This window comes from Microchirus variegatus, assembly GCF_963457635.1.
Source record: "Microchirus variegatus genome assembly, chromosome: 1".
NCBI classification, from domain to species: Eukaryota; Metazoa; Chordata; class Actinopteri; order Pleuronectiformes; family Soleidae; genus Microchirus; species Microchirus variegatus.
The window spans coordinates 2,059,341-2,084,020 of record NC_139802.1 but is presented as its reverse complement, the minus strand read 5'-3'; the positions used below and the strand labels follow the sequence as shown (position 1 = coordinate 2,084,020).

Below are 24,680 nucleotides of genomic sequence, written 5' to 3'. Positions count from 1 at the left end.
TTGTGCAGGGTCATGTGGTTTAAAATCACAGAGCAGTATTCAGACATACGTGCTTGCAATCTCCAAAACAGGTTTACCTGAACGGTTCGTGGACGGCTATGTGCTGACTGTCATGTAGTTGCAAAAAATCCTCATAGTGGCCATGCAGGTTTAGGTGAAAGCAGGTGGAGGAATGCAGCCAGGCCTGGTGATAACAGAGACATTCTGGAATTAGGGACTGGACCATTGACACTTCAGTTTAAAGGTGACAAAATCACGCTGAGAACTTCACATCAGCATGATGAGGGACTTCCTTGTTGAGCAACGTAAGTTGAACCTCGAAGCACAACTTTCCCTGCGGGATTCCTCATGTGCGGTTAAAAGTCTAGCTGCTCATTACTGCCTCACTCTCGCTGTCTTTACCTGTGTGCTGTTCACTCGTCCTCCCTCTCCGCCCAGTCATTCTCAGCCCCTCCGTGTCTCCTCCCTCGTGGCTGGGTTATATATAATGGTCGCGTCGAAGGGATTTCACTTCTCCTCAGGTGCGTTTTACAGGTGTTGCTTCCTCTGTGGACAGTGTTATGACGGAGAATTTGAGCAGCAGCACGTTTACTGTTTAAGGGTAAGACTGAGGGAATTCCTTTTTTTTCTATTCATTGTTTTATGCGAATTTACATAGAAAGTGAATAATATACCAAAATACCAAAATTCTCATTATGTCTTTCTTTATATTAAGAAATTCTCATTATGTCTTTCCACTATAATTAATGCTCCTCTACCTTTTTCTTTTCTTGCAGTAAATCATCAGGGGGTCAATGTCTCCGACTCTGGCCAGATCCGCTCCGAGCGAGCTCAACCACTGGTGGAGTCAGTTGAGGTTTCGCCTTCAGAACAAGAAAGGATGGAACGAGATGTTGGATGAGACCTTTCTGCTCCACACCAAAAAGTAAGAGTCTCGTCCGAGACGCCGCTTTCTGAGGATAAAGCAGATTTATGTCAAAGTGTGGTGTCGGACATGCGGGTGTGTGACGTTTCTTTTCCTTCTCCCCCTCAGCATAAACGACATTCCCCTCTTTTACGCGGCTAAAAAGAACAGCGCGGGCTGCATCGCGAAGCTGCTGAGCTTTTCGGCCACTAACATCTTTGAGAGAGGTGAGACTGAAAGAGTGACGCTCAGCATCGTTCTGTTCTTCTGTCATGTTAGCTAACCCTAACCCTCCTCTCATTCAGGCGCTCTCGGGGAGACGGCGCTTCACGTCGCCGTGATGAACGACAACATGGAGGCTGCTGTGGCTCTGATGAACGGAGCTCCTGAACTCATCAATGAGCCCATGACCTCTGAACTTTTCCAAGGTTGGCATAGAAACTCTCTCTCTCTCTCTCTCCACCACACCTCTTTGACTTCCATCCATTTGGACATAATATTTGGAATAACCAGTTAATGCCTAACCGTAACCTTAACCTAACCAGGATTTGGCCCCCAATAAGATCAGTGTTTACGCCAGAAAAGGTTGTTTAAGAAGCAGCAAATACGGTGAATGGATTGACCTCAACAACAGAAAGTGGGATTCTGGCTTTTGTTTGGAGAAAAATTGCTGTGAGATACTGGTAAAATTAGCTTTCAGACTCTGTCCAAACACAGACCCAAGTCACAGAGCAAACACTTCTGGTCAGTGACAACTGTCTAGAGCTATTTAAAAGTCCAGTGTGTAATAATTACTACTGACCCCAGCCTTAAGCATGTTAGGGAACTACTGTGGCCTCTGTTTAACAGAAAGGATGTAAACACTCTATATTATTTCACTCTTACGCTCATCACGCTCTTCTTCTTCATTGGTTTATGCTCCAGAGTTATGTGGTTAAATCATTTCTTCCTTGTCTGCATGATAAGCATCTGCTTGAAAATGCAAAAAAAACCTGCGTCTGTTCTGGCTACTGTAGAGAAATGTTGACACGAGACTGTTGCCTTTTCTTTCCTTAAGCACGTATAAAAGGTCTATTCTTTAAAGCAACCTAATAAACCTGTACATGGGTATCTTTGAAAGGGGACTACAGAGTTATTTTAATTTTGCTAAAGACACACTTGGTTGAGTGTTATCTTCGCTCACATACGGCGTCTGCGCTCTCTCCCCTCAGGTGTCACTCCTCTCCACATCGCTGTGGTGAATCAGAACACAAATCTGGTCCATCATCTCATTAGCCGAGGTGGTGATGTGGTCACCCCGCGAGTCACCGGCTTGTACTTCAGGAAGAGGATCGGAGGACTCATATACTATGGTAAGTTTAGCATTGGTGAGCCTGAAGCGAGCGTCGTGGCGAGTGTGTCGGTGGTCGAGTGGGTCGAGCCAACGATCGCACAGCTGCTCTTTAGAAAAACAATGTGTAAGTTAGTCGTATAAAACCAAAGCATAGATTTAAAAAATTACTTTGTTGTATGTGATTGTTTTAAGTTTGTGTTCGTGATTATGGTTTACATTTTGTTTTTCTAGAGACGGGCATTTGCAGTTAATAAATTAGCTAGTGAGCTAACCGTGATAAATTACACCTGAAAATTGCTGTGAAGCTCTCAATATTAACGTATCGAATAAATCTATTCAATTCAATCTATGTTTGTCTGATTTTTTAAATATATATATACATACATATTTGGTCATCAGGTGAACACATCCTGTCTTTTGCTGCATGTGCTGGGAATGAGGACATCATCTCCATGGTCATCGAAGCAGGGGCCAGCACCAGGGTGCAGGATTACCGAGGTATAAAATACAAAAATAAATAGCTAAAGATGGAATAAATGCTGTAGTGTTTCATTTGATATGAGGGCAGCCGGTTGTGGAAGAGGAACTGGGGTTTGCTGTCAGGTCAAGGACTGAGCACGGTGCCCAATCTCCATTTGTTCATTGTTAATAGGACACTTTAAACTGACCCCAACCACAGGGGGTCACGTCCAGTGCACTCCTTGTCCCAAGTCTGGATAAATGGGAGGGTTATTAAAACCCCTGGAGAAGGAGAAGCCAAAACACAAAAATTCATCTCATATTTGTGTAACTGCTTTAAATACTGATTTTTTTTTTCCCTCCTCACTTTCTTCTCCTTAGGCAACACAGTGATTCACATTCTGGTTCTGCAGCCTAACAAGATGATCGCGTGCCAAGCTATTGACCTGATCATGGCACACGATTTGGAGTTGGACCAGCCGGTGCCACTCGACATGGTGTCCAACTACCGAGGCCTCACACCTTTTAAACTGGCGGCCAAAGAGGGAAACGTTGTGGTGAGAGAAGCGCGCGAGGGCTCAGTGGGTGAAAAGCAAGCGTGGGGAGGGTGAAGCAGATTAATGTCGCCGTTCTATCCTCACTGCTGTGATTCCTTCTGTCTCTCTCAGGCATTCCAGCACCTGGTCAATAAAAGACGTGTCATTCAGTGGAGTCTGGGCCCTTTGACCTCGAGCCTGTACGACCTGACAGAGATTGACTCGTGGGCCGACGATATGTCAGTGATGGAGCTTATTGTGGGCAGTCAGCAGAGAGAGGTGTGTCAGACTCTATCAGATGTACAATACGTCCATTATCTACCGCTTTATCCTCCACTGGAGGGTCGCTGTGGGGTGCTGTGCCTATCTCAGCTGACATGGGACGATAGGCGGGGTACACTATGGATAGCTCGCCAGTCCATCACAGGGCCACATATAGAGACAAACAACCATTCACTCAAACACACCTACGGTCAATTTAGAGTGACCAATTCACCTAATCCCCATATCGCATGTTTTTGGACTGTGGGAGGAAGCCGGAGAACCCGGAGAAAACCTACGCACACACGGGGAGAACATGCAAACTCCTTGCAGAAAGGCCCTTGTTCCAACCGGGGCTCAAACCCAGGAACCTGGGTCTTCTAGCTAACCACTACACTAACCGTGGGCCCCCGATGTGCAATATTTGGGGAAAATCAAAATCTGTCTTGTAAGAAATTCGTTTGACAAAATGGCATCAATTATCTGTGTTTTCCAGGCAAGAAGGATACTGGAGGTGACACCTGTGAGACAGCTGGTCAGTCTGAAGTGGAACCTGTATGGAAAACATTACTTCAGGTAAAGTTCATTGATTATAAATTGATTATTATATATAAAATGTACACGTTTACTGTGCTTTTTTTTACACTGTTTTTTTCTCTATTTTGTTCTGTGTCAGGCTGCTGCTGTGTCTGTATTTGCTGTACATCGGGATCTTCACACTGTGTTGTGTGTATCGCCCCCTGAAGGACGCTCCGGAGAACTACACAAAGTCAGACATGGACAAAACCATCCGGGTCCAGAAAACACTCAATGTGTGACATTACTCGTAACTCTACAGTTTTACTTTGTAAACACAGAATAGATTACAACACATATATATATAGGACTTTAAAGAATGCTCAAATATACTGAAATGTAGTGTTTTTAGGGATTTGTGGATTAGGGATTGTTAATTATCTTACTTATTTTATGGTACTTTAGCTTCACTGTTTTATTTGGGGCACCAGTTACTTTAGAGATTCAGATTTATTCAGATATATAAATTAAATGGCACTACTTTTTAATTTAATCTATCATAAAGACTGATCACTGATCACTTAAAGGTGCCATATGTAACAATGTGGCCAAAAAACGTTACTACATTCAAATTCAAAATACCGAGGTCTTTTAGGTTTAATTTTCTGACTTAACTGGCAACCCGTGGTTGCTCGGCAGCTGAGACTCTACTGACTGCAATGATTGGTAGACGGCGGTAGGTGGCGCCACATGCCAAAACATGATTTGCAGTCTGCAAAATGTGTTTTTAATGCAAATATTTTGTCTGTACTGTTGTTGTTGGTGAGTTCAGTTTGTTATATGAACATTATTCCTGAGTCTCTGTGACATATTAGGAGGATTTTATGGCCAGTTGCTTTAGATTTATTACATAATGCACCTTTAAGGAAATTCTGAGATTAAAGTCAGTATTCTAATATTAAAGAATTTAAGATTAAAGTCAGTATTGTGGGATTTAAGTCAGAACTCCAGGATTAAAGTCAGAATTCTGAGAAAAAAAAGTCAGATTGTAGGAAAAAAAGTAAGAATTCTAAGATTAAAGAATTCAAGTCAGAATTCTGGGTAAAAACGTCAGAATTCTACAATTAAAGAAAAGGTCAGAATTCTAAAATGAAAGAATTTAAGATTAAAGTCAGAACTCCAGGATTAAAGTTGGAATTCTGAGGAAAAAAAAGTCAGATTGTACGGAAAAAAAAGTCAGAAATTCTAAGATTAAAATCAGAATTCTGAGGGGGAAAAAGTAATAATTCTACGTAAACACGATTTAATGCAAACATTTTGTCTGTACTGTTGTTGTTGGTGAGTTCAGTTTGTTATATGAACATTATTCCTGAGTCTCTGTGACATATTAGGAGGATTTTATGGCCAGTTGCTTTACATTTATTACATAATGCACCTCTAAATATTTTAGAGGTACAAAAGCTAGGATGTGAAGCACCTTTTAATATGAATTAAAAACTATATTTCCTCCTCTCATGTCTCAGGAGAGTTATGTGACATATGAAGATAACCTGCGGCTGGCAGGAGAAGTCATCAGCGTCCTGGGAGCTGTGGCCATCCTGTTGCTGGAGGTGAATTCATGAAACATGCTCTATCTTCACACATATGCAATATATTGTACGTGCAAATACTTACCAGCTTCCTTCTCACGACAGATCCCTGATATACTGAGAGTGGGAGCAAAGCGCTACTTTGGTCAGACGGCACTGGGAGGCCCCTTCCACGTTATCCTGTGAGCACAGAGACGTCCGAGGATGAAAAACCAAGCATACAGTTGTGAGATAGTTGTCTAACCGTTGTTGTGCTGCCTTGTGTTGCTGTGAGCAGCATCAGCTACGCCTGCTTGGTGGTGCTGCTGTGTGTGTTCAGAGCCAGCGAGGTGCAGGGAGAAGCCGTGGTGATGGCAGTGTGTTTGGTGCTGGGCTGGTGCAACGTCATGTTCTTTGCTCGAGGCTTTGAAATGCTTGGCCCTTATGTCATCATGATACAGAAGGTAACACAGTGGGAATAGTAGAATGTTTTTTTTTTTCTTCTCCTATTTGTGTTTTCAGACCAAAATCATCTGTGTCTTATTTCCCTCTAGATTATATTCGGAGACCTGACAAAGTTCATGTGGCTGACTGTCATTGTGCTCATTGGTTTTTCCACCTGTGAGTATATTCTGGGAGAGAAGAACAAACAAACCTTTGATTTTTTTTCCTCACACAGCTTCTGTGATAATTGTTGAAATGTGAATTTTTTTCTCCTCAGCCCTGTGGATGGTGTACATGACCCAGGAGCCCGACGCCATCCCTGCTTATCGCTCCTTCCCCATCACTCTCTTCTCCCAGTTTGAGCTCAGCGTGGGCCTCATCGATCTGCCTGTGGAGCACACCATCGCTACGCCCCCCATCGTTCACGTTATACACTGCGCCTTCTCTGTGGTCTCGTACATCCTGCTCTTAAACCTGCTCATCGCCATGATGAGCGACACACACTGGAGGGTGGCGCAGGAGAGAGACGAGCTGTGGAGAACACAGGTACACACACGAGAGTGGAGAACCACAAAGAATAAATGCATTTAACGAACTGTATAAATGCACAGAATTACCTTGTAAAGTCTGCCCTGTGCCATAATAAGAGTTATAATGATGACGTGCAGGTCGTCGCCACCACTTTGATGCTGGAGAGGAGGCTGCCGCGTTGGCTGTGGCCTCGGCTCGGGGTGTGTGGGTTGGACTACGGCCTGAAGGAGCGCTGGTATCTGAGGTAAGAGGAAACACAACACATAACAATGTGGTGATATCATGTGCAGAGACAAGCAGTTAACTTCTCCATTCTCCATTGGGGCTGGCATGATATATATTTGATTAGAGCACAGTGTCGAGACTGGCTCAGATGACTTGACAAAAAAAACAATCATGTTCAAGAGAGATGCGGTTAATTAATATTTATTTTAACCACAAACAATAATCTTCAACAAAATATATCCTATGTCTGTAATCAGTGGAATCAGCTGTAAGTGTGGGTGCATGGGTGTGTGTTGTATGCGAAACTAAAGGCCACATTATACTTCTCCGACTGCGTCACCACGGAGACCCCTCAAGCCTTCATACTTCTGCGTCGTGGACGGAAACGCGCTGCAATTTCCCGCCCGATCAGCAGGGGTCGTTGCGCAAGGTTGTGCTTTTGGCTACATCGATCAATGGCGTCCGAGAGAGAAAGACTGTTGTTGTTGAAACAGTGGCCGTTTCTCACTTTTCTGTGTGACGGAATGCAGTTTTAAGATAATTTGAGGTGTGAAATTAGCCATTTAGAGTCTAAACATGTGCTGTGTGTGTTAAGATATGACGTATTTATAGTTCGGCAGCGACGTTGTCGGCGGTGATCAGCTCCGCGGCTCTGTGGACGCTCGGTGCTCACTGTGAGCCGGCACAGAGCAGCGTTAGCTCGGCCTGTCCTGAGGACCAATCGCAGCTCTTGCCGTCTCCGTTGTCCCTTGACGGAGTGACGGACACTTAAAAAATATTTCGTGCAGCCGGAGACGACGCAGAGACTCTACGACAGGCTCTGCGTCGACGCAGAGGACTCTGCGTAACCTACGCAGAGCACTTTACGCAGAAGTATAAATTGGGCTTAAGACAAAAAGATAAGAGCTGCAGAGTGCCACGCTGTAAATGGTGAGAGAGAGAGAGAGCAGGGCTGAACTGCAGGGCTTTAAAGGCACAGCTCCGCCTCCTTGGAGACTGCACACACCTGAGGGCCATGAGCTTGATGAGCCTATACCTGTGTGCACAAAGAGAGAGAGAGAGAACACCAGAGAGACACAAACACTCGGGGACGCCGACACAACAGTACTTGGGTGACAATTCTCTCTCTCTCACTGTGATTCACTAGTATTGAATTGCAATATTTTACTCAAACCAAAATGTTCCTTTATTCCAAGGCTATTCAACCTAAGGCCCGGGGGCCAGATCAGGCCCTTCAAGCAATTTGGACCGGCCCGCGGCCCATTAACACATAAATAATAAATGTGTTATTAAAAAGCCAATAAAACCGTAGCTATCACCTATTTCATACACTTTGTGATACTTTGCGTCCCTTTTTGGCAAATACTAGTACAGCTGTAATTGTAGGCAGTCTATGTATGTACCAGAATATTTTGCACTATGAGCCAACTGCAGCGGTATCTGTGTCTTGTTGGTATAGTGTAACTTTTATTTTTTGCACAAGAGTCAACTGTAGAAGTTGTACCTGAATATTATTGGTACAAAAATAGCCTCTTGTGGCCATTGCACCTTAATATTGTTTATATATTACCTATAATTTAGTAAGAGCCTTATCCAAATGTTGGTGGTACTGTGTGACCTTTTTGCACTAGTATACGCAAATTGTATTGTACCTGAATGTTGGTGGTTTTGTTACTTACCTTTTTAGCACAAAACTAGCAGCCATTTCAATAAATAAACGCTAAATAATTTGTAACATTTTGTATCTATTTGTATCCATTTACTGTACATGCAACACAAAATAGTAGTACAGGGGTTGACCGGCCCACTAGCTGGATAGACTTCTGAAAAACTGGCCCCCCCCGGAAATTTTAGTTGAATAGCCCTGGTTTATTCCTTCATGCATGGTGTGAATACTGAGGGTTCACGGAAAGTTAAATCAGTCTTCACCTCCAGGTAGTTCTCAGTGAAAGTGCCTCTGTTACTGGTTTACACTTTTCTCTTTTTCAGGGTCGAGGACCGCAACGACTCCATGCTGCAAAAGATGCGACGTTACATCAAAGCCTTCTCCAAGGAGGACGAAAAGGAAGGTTTGGAGAAGACTGACACAATAAAGGGGTCACACTCTGAAACCCCAAAGCTCAGACCTAAACTCAGAGGTGGATACAACAACAGGAAGTCTCTGACGGGCTGGCAGATGATTCGTCACAGTGCCTTAGGTTTGGAGATGGAGCAGGAGGAGCTGGAGGACGACCAGGACATAAAAATTGTTTAATGCCTGAGCCTGGAGTGCGTTTTCTGAGGCTCTCCGTCATCTTCTCACATCTCTGAACACAAAGAAAGTACAGAGTAGCTAAAGGAGGTAAATTGTTTTTAAAACTCGTATTTATCCTATTTGTTACAATCCTCTACAACACGCCCTAAAGTTCAGTCCAGTAGCACTCGTAATACTTTAAAAATGACTTTGTTTGTAATTAATCAATAGATTCACTTACCTGTGTGTGTTATTGTGTTACCAGCACATCAAAAGGCATCACCTGTAACCAGGTTCAATATCACTGATGTCCACTCAGGCGTCGTACTTTATTATCTATTTACAGCCAGGTTATATTGAACAAGACTTGAAACTAGCAATTGAAACCATTAACTCTGTTTAGTGACAGTGTGAATCAAGTGAGAAGTAGATTTGTTTTCTAACAGAGTTTGAATTAAAGGGTTATGGTTTTAATTAAGATTTAAACCTGCACTATGATGAATGTCAGCGTAGAGAGGACAAACAGAAGATTGCGCAGCGTCGCATTTTACTTTTGTTCTGGGGGCTACCTGGACGTCTGGAGGATTTTAACAAATAACACTTAAAAAAAAACAAAAAAAAAAAAACGTGATTCTGAAAACAAAATACAGACTTGGGCTTTGAAGTGGTGGTGAATTTCAGTGAATTAACTTGCAAGAAGTTTCTCTTTATAGTGCAATTATTCCTGCAGTATTATGCTATAGAAAAGAGGTATTTTGTGTTATTTTTATAGCGATATACACACGCGTGTATGTAGCAGCAATACTGTATATACTAAGCTAAAAGAAAGTCAAATGTAGTCATTCAGTGTACATGGGAAATGATGACAATTTTATATGAAATAAAATGTTAAAAAAAAAAAAAAAAGTTACTGGCCTCTATTTTTTTTTTTTTTTTTTGAAGGCATACAGCAGAATAAAGAATCATACAGTAAGGATGACAAACCCTGATCAGAGGACAGATGATGCTACACAGAGATGCAAATAATACGAATATTTGTATAAACGGCTCAACAGTTTTTACATTCAAACATCTATACTCTAAAAAAAAGCTTCAAAATATACTGAATATTTGCTGAAAACTATTGATCGAAGTGTGAAGTGGAAAGATAAATGATTTGATGTGCTATTGCGGCGTCGTGGAGAGAGAATTGGTTCGCTCGTGTTTCTGTTAAAGAAAAGGCAGAGCTATCACATGATCCGCTGACAGATGAAGTAGGTGTAATCGTCGCAGGGATGACTCTGCCAGTTCTTCTCAGCTGGGCCTTGACTGTTCAGGATGCCACAACCCTCTGGCGACACATTGTTTTCCCAGTAGCTGCAAAAGATAAGTAATAATGATTACTACACAATATTGAAAAATAGTTACACCCAGTGTGCGAAATACCCGTTAATAATCGGGGGGGTCCCCATCTCCCATTTGTTACGCAATACTGTTTCACCACCACCCCCAGGTGCCACCCTGCAGTATTGGCTATCTTCCCTGTCAGATGTGGGCTTGTGTGTGGGCCTTTTCCACAGCGCCATTTGGAAAAGCAATGCATTAAAACATTAAAAATACACAATTAGAAATAAAATAATTGACATTTTGTCTGGTTAAAAAGGATAAGAAAGAATGCAAAGTGTATCATGTACGTAGATCATATATGTAAAACTGAAATTACAAAAATCTTTCGTAAAAAAACATGCTTTCCAATTACACTGTAACATGTTTAGACCCCCCTCAAATTTTGCATTTGAGGCTTTCAGGGGGTCTTGAATGTTAATCAGGGGGGTCTAACCCCCGCAGACCCCCCTGTATTTCGCACAGTGGATACACCTGAGCATACTCAAGCAATCTCTAACATTAATACAAGGTTCTGCAACAGCTTCTTTCACCAGGGTTTTCAGAGCCCACAACGTCACACACATTCACACACTCATCAGACTCTACTCTGCTTTGTTTGCTCTACACGTAGCCACCTATACTGCAATATGAACTGTTTACTGTGTGTTGTGAATGGTTGATGTTAGCAGAGGTGGAAAGTAACGAAATACATTTACTCAAGTTACTGTATTTAATACTTTGGTAACGCTTTCTTTTACAGTCCCCTAATTACCAGGTATTTACCTGGTAAATTCATGGTAACACCAAAGTGTTACTAGGTAATTACCAATGGTAATAAGAAAGTAAATACAGTGAAACTGTTGCCAAAATACTGGGCATTTACCTGGTAACTATATAGTTAATTATAGCGTGTTATTACTGCTGTTAATAAGAAGGTATGTACAGCTTAACTATGGCAAAACTATGGTAAATGTAAGTGTATTATTGGGTTATAAACTGGTAATAAGCAGGTACCTACAGTCCCCTAATTACTACCTATTTACCCAAGGGGTAATCTAACAAACCTAACCCTAAAAATGTGTGTAATTACATGGAAACAAGCTTGGCTTTCTTTTACAGTACAGTTTTACTTTACTTACCGAGTACATTACCGTGCATTACCCAGTATTTTGGCAACGGTTTCACTGTATTTACTTATCTTATTACCCTTGGTAATTACCTAGCAACACTTTAGTGTTACCATGAATTTACCAGCTAAATACCAGGTAATTAGGGGACTGTAAAAGAAAGCGTTACCAATACTTTTTTTGTGTATTTTGTACAATTTAAAATCAGGATTTTTTTATTTTACTTGAGTACGTATTGACTCAAGTATTGTACTTAAATAAATTAAATCCTATCTGTTACTGAGTAAAAATAAAAATTCAGCACAATGAAAACCTACAGGGGGAAAATATACACCAGAACCAGACAATGATGATGTGATTAGCACCAGCACTGACGCGTGAACATAGAGGGCAACAAAAGTGACGTAATATCCTGTGTGAGCTCCAGAATAGTTTTGGATTTCTGAGCCCTTGTCATATTTCTACTACCCTCACACCCCACGCAAAGTAACTAAGTAACTTTTACTTAAAGTACATTTCAAATGAACTACTTTTTACTTCTGCTTGAGTAATATTTCATCAAAGCATTGGTACTTTTACTTGAGTACAATATTTTAGTACTTCTTCCACCTCTGGATGTTTGCATGGGTACTGTATTATGCCTGTGATTTGTTTGCTGTCTGTCTTGCATAAGGCTGGATGTCAAACTTCATCACTGTTGTGGTACTGAACAAACTTCCTCTGTGTCACACCACACAGACAGATCGATATATGGGAACAAGGAGGAACCAATCACCTCTTTCGCACTGAATTGTTGTCGACCCAGCTCCATTTGTTTCCTTTGCGTGTGAGCCCGATCCAGTACTTCAGGTTCCCGCGCTCAGACAGTAAAACCTACACAAGACAGATCACAACATTGACACAAATACACTGAGAGAATTCTATCATATGTGTCACCATCAGGGATGGCTGTAGTTTTAAGCTTCACCTGAAGTTTCTGGCTGTTGATGACAGCCAAAGTTCCTCCTCTTACAGAGCAATAGCTCTGGCTCTCCTCCCAGCTCAGTCTGTGGGTTGACAGGTAAAAACACGTCTTCTCAACAGCCAGCCATGAAGGAGGACAATGGTTGCAGCCGCCACCTGCTAAAAGAGAGAGATTCGTTTACCAAAGCAGATTAAAAGCTTTACGTTACCTCTGGCTTTCTTCGTGGTTTTGCTCTGATTTGAATTATTTCCCGTGTTTTCTTTCTACATGTATGATAAATGTACCGCATCACCACTCGTGTTCCTCAAAGATCAAGGACATGAATGACCATGCGAAACAATGTTTGAGTCTGCATTGATTGTTTTTTCTTCACATTATTTTATCCGCACTGTACGTTTCCTCCTGCCATAGCACCTACCTCCATTACCGAAGCGAGCCTGGCATCGTTCATAGCTGCAGGTTGAAGCTTGGCCGTCGGCCTCCTCTCCCTCTGAGCACACGGTTTGGACTGGAAAGTAAAGAGCACAGTCAGAGGAGGAGGAGGAGAGAAAAACAATGTCTTCAGGCTGCAGCAACACAACACTGATCGATAAGAAATACAGCAAATAAAGCAATAAGCAATGTGAACAAGCCCAGTTCTGGCCCACACGTCCCCCACGTGACACTTTCATCATGGCCCACAAACTGAGGGTACTTGGGTGGTCTGCTCCTGTTCACCAGATCTGGGCCACATGACAAAAGTCCACATTGCCAAAAGCACAACATCTCTGTTAGCAAATGCCCACATTTCTTCTCTAATATTCAGGTCACATTTGTTATTTTACATCGTCGCCCACTTCCGCCTTCCATCCATTTTGTCTACGCTAGAAAACAGCCAGCAGCAGCAGCAGCATCACCGCCCACAGATGCTTTCTGCCTCAAAACAAACACCGCTAATCAGCATCATTTATTGTTTGTTTGTTTGTTTTTCTTAAGTCTTTATCTGCACTGTAATTTTCCTCCTGGCATCGCACTCGTGACGTGTTTGAATGCTGAGCCTGATGTAACTCCTGGCAGCAGTTTGGAGCAAATGAAGAGTTTTGTTTGTGCTGCTTCCTCCTCTCTCTCTCTCTGGGCACACAGCCGATCCACTTTGGACTAGAAGTCAGAGCACAGTGGGAGGAGTTGAGAAGGGAAAGAAGAGAACAAATGTCTTCAGGCTGCAGTAACACGGTCGGCCACACCTTGTGCTTGTGTTTTTGTCTGCTGTCGGGGGGGAAATGCAGTGCAAATAAAAAAGCAACGTGATGAACCCCGACGAAGCAGCACTCTCTGAGGGCTCTACTTCAGTTTTACAATCAGCAGCGTTTTATTTTGCAGTTGAAGCACTGGCATGAATTCAAATCAATGGCTGCAGGGACTTACGTTTCATGCTGAGGACAATGACGACCAGCAGCAGGACGAGGCAGAGCACTGTGAGGACTAAGCAGCCGACACGGTACAGACGGACATTTCCCAGTCTGGAAAAAATGTCTGTCTGTTTGCCTGAGAAAGACAATATGAATCATGAGAGCGAAATACTTCGATATCAAAACATCAGGATTTGGCAAAAAAGCAGCTGTGGCGTACCTTTCTGCTCGTCCTCCAGTTTAACCGTTAACTGGGATGACAAGTTTTCCTTGGCTTCGTCTTTTTTATCCTCTTCATAATTGCGACAAAATTTAATGTACATCGCGGAGAAAAAAAAGGTCCTGGGATTCTCGCAGAAAGCTTGTTTACCCCGTCTCAGTCTGGTCTGCCTGCAGCAGTGCACTTTTAAGACTCCCCCCACTTCCCCTGGTCACCATAGCAACGTGACCTTCACTGATACTTCCAAATTCATTATGTAGAACAGTGCTAAGCCTGTCCTTCAACTCTCTCTCTCTCGCTCTCTTTAACTCTCTTTATAAATGAGCTTTTGTAAATAAAGTGGTGCACGCACGTCAGTCTGCAGACACTGTTCTCCAAAACAACACTTGTTTCTTGTTGGAGGTCATTTCAGAGCAGATCATCGCAGACACTCAGTGTTTTAGTTCAAGACGAAACGTAAGACTATCACTGATGGTCATTTGTCGACTGATGAGTGATTTAAGTGCAGGATTTTTTTGAAGCAATAATGCCTTAAAACAGTGAGGAGACAACGTGAGAAATAAAAGTTTGTTTTGCTGTAGTTTTAATGTCATAAGCTCTAATGAACGACTAGATTTAAAGATGCCATATGTAAGAATGTGGCCAAAAACGGTTACTACATTCAAATTCAAAATACCGAGGTCTTTTAGGTTTCGTTTTCTGACATAACTGGCAACCCGTGGTAGCTCAGCAGCTGAGACTCTACTGACTGCAATGATTGGTAGATGGCGGTAGGTGGCGCCACATGCCAAAACATGATTTCAAAACATAAACATGATTTGCAGTCTGCAAAATGTTTTTTTAATGCAAATATTTTGTCTGTACTGTTGTTGTTGGTGAGTTCAGTTTGTTATATGAACATTATTCCTGAGTCTCTGTGACATATTAGGAGGATTTTATGGCCAGTTTAGATTCAGATTTAGCTTTAAGTTTTATTACATAATGCACCTTTAATAGTAACTTTTACAGTTGAAGGCATATTGTTCAGTAACATGTTTCACTGGGGAATAGATATGTACTTTTATTATTAGCGATAGTAATAATAGTAATAATAGTAGTATAAATAGTAGTAGTTGTTAAGTCTTTGCGTCTGCATTTTTGTGTTTTTAAGAAACAGGAAGTTTTCTTATAACACATTTATAATATGATCAATAACACATCCTCTTACTATTTTTTTTACGTCAAATTTAAATTGTGTGTATGACAAAGCAGTTATACAGTGGAAAAACAATATGCAGATCTACACTCTGTAAAAATCTTAAATCTAGAACCTTCAGTATCAAGAACATCCTGTTGTTTTTCTAACAGCATTCATCCGTACAGTAGACGACACACTATATCATAGCGTGAGTGCTTTTGTTTTACCTGAAGAATCACCAAAATGAGCTTCTGCGTAGACGTCCTCGGCCGGACTGTGTCGTTTCTCTGCTTCCTCTAAAGTTCAGACAAAAATACACACCGGTTTTGTTTTGTTTTTACTGTTTTATAAACGAATAAAAAAGGAGTTTACATGTTTGTATCAAAAAAGGAAAAGAACCATGAGGTACATGTTTTGCTTTTTGTCACCTAAATTAATCAAAACTGCTGCATCATCAGTTGTGCAGATTTAAAACATTGGTCTATAAATATGTGACTAATGTGGGACGTCAAACAGATAATTCTGTTTTAAATAAGGCACATTATTTAAAACAGAATTATTATAATTGTTGTAATAAGTAAAAAAAAAAAAAAAGCATATCACTACTTTTTCCCTAAATATTAAAACAGTAATTGAGGTTTATTTATTACATTAAATTGTTTTTCTACAACAAATTTGTGTTTAGGCACAAACTATACAGTAATAATATGTATATATATTTAAACAGAAACCGCAGATTCATCTGATGAAATATTACAGTTTTGCTTCTGCTTCCTTTTTCTTCATCCACTATGTGATTAAATTGTCTTTCTATCTATATATGAATCTATTTCAATTTTATTTAACTTCAAGTTGTAATTAAGTGTACTAGTGCAGCCACCGTTCTTGCATTTTTATCCAAACAACAACAGAGTCGGCACTGGTGCTCTTAGTGAGCCACCTCCACGTTTGAAGCCTGTCATTAACATTCAGACACACACACACACACACACAAATACCTGCAGTAGACGACACACACACACATAGAGTATCAGATAATAGTTTACCTGCTTTTGCTTTGGCTGAAGAAGCATCTGTGTAGACGTCCTCGGTTGGACTACCTAGTTTAGAGTAATGGTCTGGTTGTGTTTCCTCTAAAGTTAAGACAAAAATAAAGACAGACACATTTCAACATGACGCGTAGAACATCTGGAGTTCGCTCTCATATATCCAGTGCATTCTCAGACTGAAAACAAAATCAAATACATGCACATACAGCACACTTGTGTTAGTTTAAAGTAACATAGAAAGAAGAGGTGCATGTTTTATTTTCAGTTTCACAAAAATAACATTGTATTCAGTATCAACTTAAGAAATGAAATGATCTGTACCGTCACTTTTTTGGACCTCCAGCACAGGCTCTTTAGCTCCATCCTCTTCTTTACCGCCGTCCGTCTTTGGGGTCAATTCCTCCAACTCCATCTCTCGTCCCTTCTGATTCTCTTAACTTTCGTTTCGCCTGCAAACTCTTGAAGACCGGGCCAGTCGACTGACAATGAGCTTATGTAACCTTTGAATCACCCAGATTAAACACTGCCCATTTTTCAAATCTGATGTGTCAGGATATTCGCCCGTCTCGTCATCTGCGGAACTAAAAGTGTCCAGAGAGTTTGTCGCTGCCAATTAGTAATAAGACAAAACCACTTCCCCATGAGAATGTCTCCTCTGTGTGTCCTTCCTCTAAAACACATGCAGAGACAGGTGGTCTTGGGGATTACGTGCAAATGTGCAGAAAATGTGTGTCTCACTCTGCAATTCAAGAATTATCATATTTATTTTGTCATAGGGGCTGAAAATCTATACTTAAATTGAAATGCCACACAACAATATTAAGTGTTTTCTATTGAAGTAGAAAAGAGGGTCACAGGGTCAATACACCGTCGGTTTGTTTTTTATCCTGTATCCGTTATCTTAGTCCAGATCACCTTTAAAGGTTGTGGAAACATGGAAAACGGATCATTTCGCTGTTTAGACTGGTTAAGACCACTGGTCAGGACGGTGTGGGCGTGGCAGATAACGCGTCGAGGGCAGAGGGACCCCGTCCCCCGAGGTCCCCCACCGACGAACACACCCCAGTGATGAGGAGGCACAGCCAGCAGGGGCAAGAGAAGGCACAGCGAGTACACGTGTCATGGCCTCAGGAAGTGGCGAGATCCGGGCGGGGGGGGTCGCTGAAAACCAGACACCTGCCACCTTCGCCCCGAGCCTTTCCAAGCCGACCAAGAGGCGGTCACGGCGCCCCACCGGTGGAGGAAATAAAGATAGATTGAAAGATTGAAGATAGATTCTAATCGCAAAAGGCTATAGGGGGGAGTTGGCTCAGACTGAAAAACAGAACAGATTGAGCGGTTTTGTTAACCGCCACTGGGGGGCAGGGTGACACGACTGACTTGGATGATTTATGATTGGCTTGTAGATGACTCCGCCCAATCAATTGAAACCCAAATTTCAACAGTTAAAATGACAGATATTTTGAATTTGGATGAAAACTGAGTTCTAATATTTTTTACATGTTAAATATTATGTACATAAGACCTAAATTACATAATTAGAAGACTTTTGTGGATTTGGGTTTCCAAAGGCTTTAACTGTTTGAGTTATGTTGTTTAACAGCAGACAGACAAACTTGGCTAAGTACCATACATTCCTTGGAGGGAATAAAAAACAAAATAATTAAGACTTTTTGCATTTTCATATTTATTTTCCACAAAAAAAAATATTTACAAAAGGAAAAAAAAAAATACTATTTGCATTAAATACAGATGATGGAGAAAGATAACGAGAGCTCACAAGATAATTTCAATACCTTCTTTTTCATATGAATTTGCTCTTTCATTTTAACTTTCCTCTTTCACCATAGGAAATCAATATAAGTGTAAAAAAAAAAACTAAATTCTCAGTCAGTTCCAAAATACTGACAAAGGTAAAAGTCTATCAGCAATCCCACTGCCTTTCATCCCCTATGTACTGTAGATGCTTATTAAAACTAATACCATAGACAATAATTGTGGTGTAAATCAATACGAACAACCTTAGCATTATTCTGTCGCACTTTTCTCATTCTCTTTTCTCTGTGTCTCTTTCTCCAGTGTTTTTGTCCTTCCTCAGGCACCATACACACTCTCATTACTGTAGGTCATGTAGAGAAACAGGTCCTCATCGTGGTGTTCCTGGAACACAACAAAGCAGAAAATGAGGCCTTGTTTAGCGTGAACACAGAGGCACATGTGTGCTGCTGAGCACGTAATCACAGCTCAATATGCAGGACACAACAGTGCTATTTAGTCACCGTTTAGTCACTGTTGTAAAGATGGAGCAGCAGCAGAACACCACCAAGCACTGGCTGCATTCAAAACACGTTAGATATCAGGTGACCTCTATTATCATCATCGGGGTTTTTTGTGTCATAAGGAAAATGAAGAAAAAAACAGTGCCTAGGTTTGGCCAAAAGGTCGTCTATTTCAGCTTTAACATGATGACGGATATAGAAATAACTTATTATATGCTGGCTTCTGCCTCCAAAACTGAACAGGCTGAAAATACACACAAGCTCTGACCACACAGCCTTTTTTATACATATATATATATATATATATGTTTTTTGTTTTTTTTTGTATATATTTTTAAAAATACTGTAACTGGAATGTGTCTTCTGTGGTCAAGAAAAGTGAAGTAACTCTGCTGTGTAAACACATTTTCTTTAGCTCACTCTAAATGTTCTTGTACTAAAGGGGAAGGGTGAAACGTAATACAGCTGCGGAGTGTGAACACGGGAATCCTCAGAAGGGGACGTCGATCTGCAAATGCCTGTCATTCTGTTTGTAACCCTGCTGCTGCTGATGTGCGTCTGTTGATCTCTGTGCGATCATGAGCGTGAACAGGTGCAGTTACCTCATATACGGCAGAGAGAGGGAAGCTGGACGGGGGGAGGGAGTTGTTGACAAAGAAGAAGAGAGCCTCCTCTGGTCTCAAAGACACACGCTGACGGATGAGGAAGCATAACTGGCCCACTGAAAAAAAAAAAAAAAAAAGCAGAATAAGACGGTCAGCGATCACACGCCCTGGATTCATTTCTTGTAAAAAGAAAGCAAATCTGCAGACTGTCACGTCCCTAAATGTCTTACTTACAGACAGATATTCTTCTTCAGCTTTAGAGATGTCAATATTTTTTCCTAACATAAACGTAACGTAAATAAAATGTATATTCCACTACAAAGCGTGGCCTTAATAATGATCTTATAGCTTCTCGTTTCATGTATTATTGCTGTACTGTATCATTGTTGTCTATGTACATATACACACGCACATATGCACATTCACACACATACAAACATTTTACACCTTCATTGAGATTTCATGTTTTACATATCGTATCATTCAGATAAGTCTAATTGACTTTCTTCCAGCACAGTATTTATTTAAGATATGTTTTTCTTTGTAATTTGTTTGTATTTTACTGTGCAAAATAAATCAAATCAAACTGAAAGATTGGTCATCATTTTCACATTGTCGACACTTAAAACTTAATTTCTTTTTTCATATTTTATCCTAGCTATAAAGTCATGTTTCCATGGGGTGGAATGGTTCGGTTTGGTACAGTACGTATTTGTGTTTCCATTAGGAATAGTAACAGTACCAAGTAATGTGGCACCACCACCAGGAGGTGGCAGTATTTGCACCTATTGTGCAATGCAGCCTGGGGTCATATGAGATTTAACAGGGTTGTAAACAGGAGAAACATGCCAAGCTTAAAATTACTGCAGCCTTCAAAAAATGTCCCACACACAACACAACACCAAGAGAGTCTCATATCAAATGTTATTATGTTACTTCAAAAAAGTCCTCTCGTTGTCAACCAACAAGATCAAAATATTGTAAATAAACATGTGTAAAAGTAACAATAAGGGTACAGAAATGTCAAGCTTGATTTGAGTAACTGTTACAGAGATAGTCCACCAGAGAACAACGACAGCAGCTTACTTTTATTATTTTTACACCGTAAAATGTCTAAGGGACCCTTAGTCCCTTAGTTCTTTTTTGGTCATATTTATCCATCCATCCATCTTCTACCACTCTATACTCCACATGAGGGTCACTAGGGGGCGCTGTGCCAGTCTCAGCTGACATAAGGTGATAGGCGGGGTACACCCGGACAGACCGCCAGTCCATCACAGGGACAAACAACCAACCACTCTCATATTACTACTAATTCACACAATTACTATATTAATATTTTAATTTGGTAGCTTGTGATACTTGCACGTTATCTGAGAGAATACAACTGGGTTTTTAGTGTTTTTTCCATGTTTGTGTGCATACACTGTCTAATTTACCTGTTAAATCTGAGGGTACTAAGTATTTCTTCTTGTCTAGGTCAGGTGCTCGTGACCTCGGGGCCCTCTCCACAATGATCTGTTCACAAAGAAAAAAAATGAATTAAGGAAAGCACAAACAATCAAATTATAAAAACTTAAGAGTTACAATACGGTCTTATGATTGTGACTCTCAGTTATAATGTCCTGTCCCCAGTTTAATCTATCAAATATCACTTACAGTAAATAAACACGTTTTTATAAAAGTCATCATACTCACAGGTATTTTGTCAGGATGTTTGGCCCGAACTCTCTCGCCCTCCGCTCTCCTCACGTCTAGTGGCACTGTCTGCTTGTACTGACTGCTCATCTGAAAAACAACACAGCAAAACAAACGAGCTAAGAAAACGTCAGGCTCCTTACAATAGCATGATTGACCGGGAAGACAAAGGAAAGAGAGAAGTGGCTGCTGACTTCACCATTCAGTGCATTCAGTCAACAAGTGATAGTGACAGCCATGAAGAGCACATCACTTGTTGTCAATTGTTACTGGATGAGATGTAGGAATCTATTTTGAAGTACATGATTGGATTATAATACACTGATAATGACATACTTACTTTGCGGGTAATATTATTGTAATTGTATGTTGCCGTCCAAAGTACCAGTTCTTGTTGCAAATTATACTTAATGGCATTTTTGTATTGATGAGTCAAAAACACACTTATTTTGACGATTAAAGAAAAGGTACATTTTTAAAGTTATTTGCAAAAAATGATGAAAAAAAAAGTTGATTACGCAATATGAAAATATTTGTTAGCTGCAGCTCTAGTTTGATTTAATATGCATTTTAAAATACATTTCTCTATACTGTATATGCAATATTTGCAGGATATATGCAGTTGAAAACATTCACATGAACGTGTAATATTGCATTCAAATACCACACATTATTGATTTAATCCAACAAATCCTGCACATATCAGCACAGTTCCTCGTGTCAGTAATAAAGACGTTTCTGGGGTTTGCTCAACAGACACATCGGTGCCAATGTTTACCAGTGACCGAGAGAACAACAACAGTATCAGAGGGAGGGGGAGTGAAGTTACCGACACAACAACATCTCCTCCTCCTCACTTAACTACTGACTGATTAAACTGATCAAACACTGTCCACGTGTTTTTTTAATCAGTGTAAACAGGCTGATGAGATCATACTGACACCGAACTGATCATAAAGGCCACGTCAGCATCAACACTGCACAGCAACACACTGTCGTGCTTCATGTTTCACACTGATACGACTGACTAAAAGCAACCAAACACAACTAAATGCGCGTATATTTATATGACTTAATAAAATAACACGCAGCGTTGAACTTGCAAACTGTGACGCAGAGTAAATATCTGCTTTAAAAACAAGGGCTATGCTAACTGGAGCTAACGACACAACGGTACGACTGCTCACTTACCTTTGAAAGGGACAAAAATTAAGTTCACAAAGAAACAACGCGGATCCAAATAAAAGCCCCCGGTCCCGTGAGTTACGGACGCTCTGAAAACAAGCGCCCAGAGTCAACACTTTGAGTTTAAAAAGTGATAATAGTTTCGCGGACGAATCCAGCCAATTCCAAAGATGTCGACTGTTCTCTACTCAACGAAAACAACAACAAAGGCGGCTGACCCCGCCCACCGCAGCTGTGGCCAATCAGACAGGGACATGGTGATTGACGGCAAGTTTACAGCGCGGTTATTGGCTAAAATAACTGTCTGTCAACACGTTTTCCCATCGAGTGATAGCGCAGATGACCAATAGCAGGCCTTGGCCGCGTAAAGGACACGCCCACAGCCACGCCCGCGCTACGAGCGTACGTGTAAAAAGTAAAGTACGTACAGTTCACTTTCTTCAGTAAACAACTCCAGCTGAGGCTTAACCAGCCATTATGTGTTCTGTACGGACTGCTAATGTAAGAATCGTCCCAGTTATGTCTGTAACTGATTAAAACAAGAAAAAACAACCAAAGCTCATTCTCAATCTCACTAAAAACATACTTATTATATGTTATATGAAGTTGGTTTTTTTTTCATGTTTCTCTGTTAATAGGGCACGGGCACCGCGTTGCATTCTGGGACGCGGCGGCCATATTGGCTTGACATCACGAATGTAAACAAACAGCAAGTGAATGAGGAGAAGAAGCATAATTGGGAGAAAGAAAATAAAGAAAAAGATGTTAAAATCCCCGAAAAGGATGTGGAATTTACCTGGATACGTTAAACAGGGAAGCCAACGACCGGTATGTGGACAACATCGGCACTGCCTGAGCTTTTCTGCTGACACATGATGCCTCCGCAACGCAGCTGTCAGTTATGGCTGTCAAATCTCCTAACACTGTAACAATCCAACAAGTACTACACACATATATATATATATACATAATACATATATTATATATTGTATATATACCTATGTGGCATGGAAAAAATATAGAATTTCTAATTACATCAGTAAGTATGGTTATTATAAAATAAAAAACCTATGGTTTAACACATTGGTATGCTGTTCTGATGGCTACATTCATTGTACACCTACAAAATATAAAACACCCAGTTTTAGACAGTGGTGTGTGCAGTAGTTTTTACAGGTCAGACCCAGAGATGAGCAGAGGCAAGCAGGTCAAAGGTAACAGATTTGTTTTTTAACCAGGTAAGAACCCACTAAGATCGAAAAATCCCTTTTCCAAGGGTGACCTGGCCAAGAGGTCAGCAGCACACGTTATAATAAAAAGTACATTAGATATAGGAGACATGTTACAAGCAATAGTTTTGACAAAAACAGTAATGTAACAGTAAATAAAGTTTGCATGGCATGTAAAGTGCAGGAGTTGAGGTCACATTAATACATTACGTTGCATGCACAGGGAGCAGCAAAGCTGAATGTTCTTTTCTCCAAATTCTGTTCTAACATGTGGAATGCTCCATTTGAAAGATAGTTAAATGCCTCCTCCCACTTTTCCAGGGCTGTGGATATGACAAAGTGAATAAGCAAGTGTGCATCGTGTGTCTCTGTGCGTCAGCTGCTCAGTGGGCTACTACGATAGCTTCACTTACCCCACATTTAACTTCGGCTAAGCTCATTCATATGTCGTAATGGCCACACTCCTAATGGCAACTAATTCATACTAGGTAATTTAAATGTCATACTGGTGTCACACACACACACACACATTATTAAGGCATAAGTGAACTAAGTGGCTACTTATCAGGGGTCCACCCAGCAGTGGATAGAGAAAAAAACACAAACAATTCAACATATTAAAGAAATCTGGATATCTTTAGACATCTAAATAGTGTTGAGCTTAACGTATTTGGTTTTATTTTGTCGATTATTGTCGTTTATTTCTCACTTAGTGCAGATTTGAGGATCACAGCATGCAGTGCTTCACTTTGAATACAAAGGTGCAAATTAACACTATGCCAATTAATTAATTAATGCAATTTAAAAGTGTTCCATTGGTATCAATAATAGCCAAGCTACTCTTGAGGTTATCGGGAGAGGAGCCCCCAAATCTAAGCCGGCCTCATATTAAGGCTTAGCCCTGTATCTGCATGTGAAGCACCTTTGAGCTGCATTGATTCATATAAATGTTGCTATAAACATATAAACGTCCAGTTGATTTGACTGATTTATATCAGTATCAGGAACCAGGATGAAGTGATTCAGATGGCTTTTAGCTTCAGAGAGGCAACATCATATTAATAACACTAGATAAGAATATTCACAAAACAAAGACGTTAACTGAAAAGCATAGAAACAGAGTGTGGCTCTCATGTTTTCTCCCTCTCTCTGACTGTCACACCATTTCCCTGCAAGCTAAAAATATAAGCATGCAGGAAACTGACCTCAGTGACATGTTCTGTCCACCTCCTCTGTTCCATTTAAGTGGGACAGCAAGGAAGTCACATGCATCTCTGACAATAAAGCTGTTGTTCTTGATATTTCTCATTACGCTTAAACTGAGGGGGCAAACATCCACAACCCAACCGGAAATCAGGTTAAACTTCTCTTCAAGTGACTTTAT

General features: G+C 40.8%; 3 protein-coding genes across 5 annotated transcripts; 1 reads left to right on the top strand and 2 right to left on the bottom strand.

Moving 5' to 3' along the window:
• Window positions 1-794: 794 nt before the first annotated feature.
• Window positions 795-9,031, top strand: trpv6 (transient receptor potential cation channel, subfamily V, member 6; the record flags this gene model as incomplete). Its single annotated transcript, XM_083897277.1, has 16 exons — window positions 795-925; window positions 1,034-1,131; window positions 1,210-1,332; window positions 2,116-2,256; window positions 2,637-2,735; window positions 3,078-3,253; window positions 3,365-3,511; window positions 3,990-4,069; window positions 4,170-4,305; window positions 5,533-5,619; window positions 5,704-5,780; window positions 5,876-6,041; window positions 6,132-6,198; window positions 6,299-6,567; window positions 6,690-6,796; window positions 8,767-9,031. 16 exons carry the CDS (start codon window positions 795-797, stop codon window positions 9,029-9,031), a joined length of 2,169 nt encoding a protein of 722 aa, XP_083753403.1.
• A 393-nt stretch (window positions 9,032-9,424) lies between these two features.
• LOC310930490 (C-type lectin domain family 4 member C) lies at window positions 9,425-16,743 on the bottom strand. Of its 3 annotated transcripts, none has more exons than XM_083893498.1 (8): window positions 16,622-16,743; window positions 16,298-16,384; window positions 15,479-15,547; window positions 13,871-13,990; window positions 12,885-12,974; window positions 12,470-12,624; window positions 12,278-12,375; window positions 9,425-10,366 (listed from the first exon to the last, which is right to left on the bottom strand). In XM_083893498.1, the coding sequence occupies exons 1-8, from the start codon at window positions 16,710-16,712 to the stop codon at window positions 10,240-10,242; spliced, it is 837 nt and encodes a 278-aa protein (XP_083749624.1). In that variant the 5' UTR covers window positions 16,713-16,743; the 3' UTR covers window positions 9,425-10,239. The 3 variants fall into 3 exon arrangements, with proteins under 3 accessions (XP_083749624.1, XP_083749625.1, XP_083749626.1); XM_083893499.1 differs by having other exon boundaries at window positions 12,470-12,621; XM_083893500.1 differs by lacking the exons at window positions 15,479-15,547; window positions 16,298-16,384; window positions 16,622-16,743 and adding an exon at window positions 14,075-14,233.
• Window positions 16,744-17,967: 1,224 nt separating this feature from the next.
• On the bottom strand, window positions 17,968-22,255 carry LOC310937165 (gamma-aminobutyric acid receptor-associated protein-like 1). The gene is made up of 5 exons (XM_083901374.1): window positions 22,074-22,255; window positions 20,883-20,972; window positions 20,624-20,702; window positions 19,182-19,300; window positions 17,968-18,460 (listed from the first exon to the last, which is right to left on the bottom strand). The coding sequence occupies exons 2-5, from the start codon at window positions 20,970-20,972 to the stop codon at window positions 18,395-18,397; spliced, it is 354 nt and encodes a 117-aa protein (XP_083757500.1). The 5' UTR covers window positions 22,074-22,255; the 3' UTR covers window positions 17,968-18,394.
• Between the last annotated feature and the right edge of the window lie 2,425 nt (window positions 22,256-24,680).

Excerpts from the sequence above, each read along its gene's own strand:
- LOC310930490 (XM_083893498.1), bottom strand. The coding sequence starts at position 16,712 with ATGGAGTTGGAGGAATTGACCCCAAAGACGGACGGCGGTAAAGAAGAG. Across the intron at positions 12,975-13,870 it reads CATTGTCCTCAGCATGAAAC|TCCAAACCGTGTGCTCAGAG; the intron begins GTAAGTCCCTGC and ends TTTACTTTCCAG. Across the intron at positions 12,376-12,469 it reads TCAACAGCCAGAAACTTCAG|GTTTTACTGTCTGAGCGCGG; the intron begins GTGAAGCTTAAA and ends TGTCTTGTGTAG.
- LOC310937165 (XM_083901374.1), bottom strand. The coding sequence starts at position 20,972 with ATGAGCAGTCAGTACAAGCAGACAGTGCCACTAGACGTGAGGAGAGCG. Across the intron at positions 20,703-20,882 it reads AACATCCTGACAAAATACCT|ATCATTGTGGAGAGGGCCCC; the intron begins GTGAGTATGATG and ends CTTTGTGAACAG. Across the intron at positions 18,461-19,181 it reads CTCTCTCTGCCGTATATGAG|GAACACCACGATGAGGACCT; the intron begins GTAACTGCACCT and ends GTTGTGTTCCAG.